This window comes from Electrona antarctica, assembly GCF_951216825.1.
Source record: "Electrona antarctica genome assembly, contig: scaffold_25, whole genome shotgun sequence".
Classification (NCBI taxonomy): Eukaryota; Metazoa; Chordata; class Actinopteri; order Myctophiformes; family Myctophidae; genus Electrona; species Electrona antarctica.
The window spans coordinates 3085603-3090907 of NW_027637034.1; the positions used below are offsets into that span (position 1 = coordinate 3085603).

Consider the following 5305-nt stretch of genomic DNA (forward strand, 5'->3'; position numbering starts at 1 on the left):
GACTTCACCCTGGTGCCTTTCCAATATACCCTCGCATACCGAATCGATGTCCCTCTCCGATCTGAATCCATGTGATTGTTTACGTGACTTCGGCTAAACGTAGCCTGACTGGCCATCCCCGTTTCCCGACAGGTATGTTCCATGTCCGTCACAGTCAATGTAAAAGTCATTCTTTATATTCGTCCAATTCCCGGAGATGCCTGATCACGACGACCTTGGCTTCCTCTGGTGTTCCGTACAATTTCGCGTCCACGTTGCCTGGATGTTGCCTTCTTTCTTTAGCATACGAGCGTGTTTAGCAATGTCTACATTCTTATTAGTGAGATGCTCATTCATGTACACTCCACTTCCCTCCAGTTTCCTCCACTTCCTCAGTAGCTCGATTTTGTGTTTTCGATTCACAAATCTCACTATTATGGCTGGTATTATGGCTGGTATTGAACTGCTTTTTGTTTTTTCTTTTGTTTTTGGGGAGGGGGAGGGTGTGACATGCAGCGATTTGGTCGCTTTGTAGATTCACTTCTTTACTCACAAAGAATGCTACGACTTGCTGCTCCAGTGATTGTTGTTCTTCTGGAGGGGGCTCGTCAGAGTCGGCGGCGTTACCGCCGGTCTCCGTAGCTCTCGCATAGCTCCTGTGAGTGGTTTTCAATCCGGTTACAATCACATCTTCCATTCGGGTATATAGTTCAAGGTCATCCACTCGACTCTCCAGGAACTCAATTTTCTCCTCTCTCTTTCACCAGATTTTTTAGTTCTGTGATTTGTTCCACCAGGTTCATTATCATTTATTGCTGTTTGGACACTTTCTCAACTTCTCTTGTCAGAGAGTATAGCGTCTCCTTGATCTCCTCCAGATCTTCAGCTTTTTTCTTTTTAGCCGCCGCCATTCTTTTGTTTTATTTTGCTTCCAGTTCGTCCGTTTTGTACGTTGCTTTAAATAAAAGCAATGTTGCTCTTATCGTATCACTGACATTATAGACTATCTGAGAAGCCGTTTGGCAGTGACCACACGCTGCCACACACCGCCGCCGCCGCTATGTTAAAGAAGTCGCGTCAGAAAACTTGACGTTTTATCTGATCGAGGAGCTAGTATTGTATACCATTGATTTGATCCATTTTGAAGTAATGATATACAAAATTAGGACCTAATTTCCCTTAAGGAACTTGACTACCTTTGTATGAATGCAATAATAACAAACAATTACAATTTCTCAAAAAATACCATTTATATTAGGACTCCCACCTGTGGGTCCTGGGACCCACTCTAGACCTAACAACATCACTGTGGTACATTCTGTTTCCTAGACGGGCTCTCTACCCATTCAGCTATGGCTGTCCCTCTCTAAGGAAGGACAATATCAGAACCAGGGATGGGTGTTTTCTGTGTATCTACGATGGTTAAAATGGAGTTTGAAGTTACAATGGGCTTGTCTGATAAAAATGAATATAAAATATCTAAATACTGAATTGAGAAAATTCAAAACTGTCCAAAGTGTTCACAAAAAGCCTGAGTAGACGATAACATTACCCACAATTATTTTGAAAGTGAAATATCCCTTTATGTAAGTAACAAAACAGCACATACCTATACGGTACAACTTTACTAAAGGTTGCATCTTCGCATCAAACAGTCCACGTCTCTGGTCCACCTCTGGCTGTTCCTCTGACACTGTTGAATGTCTTTTGGAGGCCATCTCTCTAGATACTGTAGACCTCTCCCTGTGGTGCTCTGTGGAAATCACCAGTAGAAACAACTTGTACTTATCATTCAAAAAGGGTTTACTGAACAACCAGGAATAATCTGGTGACCACCGGAGAGACGGGTGATAGCCGGAATGTGGACGGCACCCGGGAGCAGTATGGGTTGGCGCCCCAGCCTGTGTCTTCCGTGAGGAGGAAGCCCAACAACCCCACGGTGAGGCCTTTAGGAGGGCCATTCAAGCTGCAAGCGGAGCCTACAGCACCACCGTTGCCCAGGTGGAGCCTGCAGCACCACCGTTGCCCAGGTGGAGCCTACAGAACCACCGTTGCCCAGGTGGAGCCTACAGAACCATTGTGGCTCAATAATCCACCACTGTGTCTGGTGCTGATTGATGATTAGAACCTTCCTGGACAGATCACTTAACCCTTTGAGTGGTCCAGTGGTGCGCGTACCATGTCTCGTGCTTTAAATGGTCTCACGCACACACAAGTTATTTCTTCTTTCTTTTTTCCTCACCATTTATGCCAAAAATCTTACATGATCTATACATGATTATGGGTTCAAACTTATACTTTAGGAATAAAACTATACTTTTGTAGCAGCACGAGCGGAAACAACATGCTGTGTGTCTGTCTGTCTGTCTTTTGGGGGACCATGAGTTACCAAATTATATATTTATCGTTACAGTTGCTGAATGACCCTTTAGTCTTGTTAGAATAACACTAATATAATTACATTACATACATTTGTTTTACCTGAGAGAGTCTTGCACCACATATTCCTACGTAGTAATGTCAAAGTTGACTCACCAGTCTCATCTTCCTGTTCATCTTTAATCTGTGGAGGTTGTGGTTCCTCCTGGACCAGACTGGATCTCCTCTCCTGTTGTTCGTCTTTAATCTGTGGAGGGTGTGGTTCCTCCTGGACCAGACTGGAACTCCTCTCCTGTTGTTCCTCTTTAATCTGTGGAGGGTGTGGTTCCTCCTGGACCAGACTGGATCTTCTCTCCTGATGTTGTGGAGGTTGTGGTTCCTCCTGGACCAGACTGGATCTCCTCTCCTCATATTCAGATGAAACCTCTTTACACACAGACAGAAGGAGGAGAGCGAAGGTAGCATCAGCAGAGCAACTCAAAGTGCTTTTGTCAACTCAAAGATGACATTTATTCTCCTATTTGTTTTGTCAGGATAACCATCGTTTTAAAAATGTCTCGAGTCTCTTCACAATGCCTCACAGAGCAAGGCGTTGTGAGTAGAGCCCGACATCGGTCTCACCGATGTAGCCGTCATTTGTGGCACCGATGTGTTTTTCATTAATGTAACCTACACTTGTCTTTTAGAATGTAATACGCGCTCTTTCGGTTTGATATTAATTAATTTCTTACAGCTGCAGAGAATGGATTTAAAAAGGCACTCTGCACGCCGTGCCTCCGACTCTGGAGCCTAGGCTGCAGCAGAAAACCCTGCCCTGCGAGTGACTGTCATAAAGGGAAGTCCAGCTGTCATTCCGGACCCCTCGCCCTTAGAACTTTTACATGGTTGTGAAACTACACATATTGTCCGGAGCGTGGAGCACATTTATGTCGGCATCCGGTGTATGGCTGTGTATACAGGAATATATGTAATTTATGTATGATCACAGACATTCTAGGGCTAGTATAACTATAGCCATGGTTCACATGACGCTCGTACTTCACGAGCGTCATGGCTTAACTTCCGCCTGTTTTACACGATCGCTACATTTACAGAGCAAACGTGTACATAAACATTCAGATTTCAAATATAAAGTACTCACATGTGCCACGGGTGTTAGAAATGTACTGGTACAGCGATTAGCATTGCTGCATCCCGCGTTGTGTAATAAAAGGTATTTTTATCCAAGCTGGGTTTTTTTGCCATTGGCTTTCAACTACGCGCCCCTATCGGTCGGGAGGAGTGTGGCACTGGGTGTGTTCGATATAGGCACGCTGACCGCTCTGCCAATACAGACAAATAGGCGAGTGTGTTCCCGGTGTGCAACTGTGAATGGAACACGTGGAAGGAACACGTTATTCCAACCAGTTCCTTACCCCTCCATCAGGCGCCCCGGCTGGCCAGGGGGAGGCAGTTTAGAGACCAGGATTACTGCATGTTTTTGTGAGGGTACCTACCCTAGGAGACACAGGGAGAACATGCAAGGGAGAACATGCAAACTCCACACATAAAGGCCCTTTCGCAAACCCCGCCTCGGGTATGGGCACTGATGACGCGGAGGGGGAAACACGCCGCCAGCACCCACAGCGCCCCTAGCGGGAATCGAACCCAGGACCTTCTAGCTGTGAGGCGACAGCACTACCAACTGTGCCACCGTGCCCCTAATACCAGCAAATTTCTAACACCTGTGGCACATGTGGTGAGGACTTTGTTTGAAATCTGAATGTTTATGTACACGTTTTCCATGTAAATGTAGCGATTGCGTAAAACTGGCTTCAGTTGTGTCATGACATGTGTTGGCGCCATTTTTGTTTTATTTATTTGTTCACTTCTTTCATAATGTTTATTTTCATATATATCAAATATTGTTTTGGAAAAGATAGTTATAATTTGGATTAATAGAAGCCTCCACCTCTAATTAGAAACTTAGTATGTCATGTCAATTTAGTGAGCCCCTTTGCACTTCCTTTATAATTTCTCCCCTTCAAAGTAAAAGCTCCTCTGCAGTGAGTCTGGAACAGTGAATTGTAACTTGTATTTTATTTTTGAAAGGCTCAGTGGGAGAGGAAGTGGGGTAGCCTGTTTAAGGTCTCTTGACATGCCTTTTGAGAACAATGGAAAATGTTTGGTGAGGCTGGCATACAGTTTTTGACCTTATTTCATACCTACTTACTAGCATACGAATTATTATTATTATTTTGGAGCTATTAATTTGACCTTTTCAGTTTGATTATTCAAGTGGACTTTTGTGTAACATAATAGGCATACATATTTTTTCGTTGAATTACAATTCCTCTTTGCACCTTTTTTCTGTTGGATATGGCGTATGAACAACATGTTTCAGGGCTAGTATAACTACTGGTAAATGTAGTTCAGTTCAGCTAGCTTAATGCTACTTGTAGCTAATCTGGTGTTGTTCAGAGTCTACTAACCTGCAGTGTGTAGATCGATGTCCATAACAAAATCAATGTCCAACCGTTTGTTTTGTGTCTCCAGCAGAGTTTCTAGTGTCTCCATCTCTCTCTGGAAGAGGTTGACCATGAACTCTCCCACCGCGCTGAGGCGCTCCAACACAAACACTCTGACGCTAAGCTCCACACTACAAACATCAGCAGCGCCACGCTGCTGTTTGTCCACAACAAACAATATCTCCTCTCCCACCGACGCTAGCTGTTCATTTATCTAAAGCCGTACAGACTCCATTTGACGCTTTTCACCTTTGGGAGACATTTCCACCAAGCTTTCTGTTCCTACTGTAATATAGAATGTGTAATAAAGGCACAAACATCAACAATTCCCGAGAGGCACGACAACAACATTACCGTGGATAACTAGCGTGGCCACGTGATGCAAACAAGTACTTCCGACCGGGTCAAAGTTTGTACGCATGCGCAATAAAGAATCCAGG

General features: G+C 44.3%; 1 protein-coding gene across 1 annotated transcript; it reads right to left on the bottom strand.

The window, feature by feature from the left end:
* Window positions 1–540: 540 nt before the first annotated feature.
* On the bottom strand, window positions 541–5090 carry LOC306919404 (uncharacterized protein; the record flags this gene model as incomplete). The annotated part of the gene is made up of 4 exons (XM_079532192.1): window positions 4830–5090; window positions 2515–2784; window positions 1589–1732; window positions 541–635 (listed from the first exon to the last, which is right to left on the bottom strand). The coding sequence occupies exons 1-4, from the start codon at window positions 4936–4938 to the stop codon at window positions 541–543; spliced, it is 618 nt and encodes a 205-aa protein (XP_079388318.1). The 5' UTR covers window positions 4939–5090.
* Between the last annotated feature and the right edge of the window lie 215 nt (window positions 5091–5305).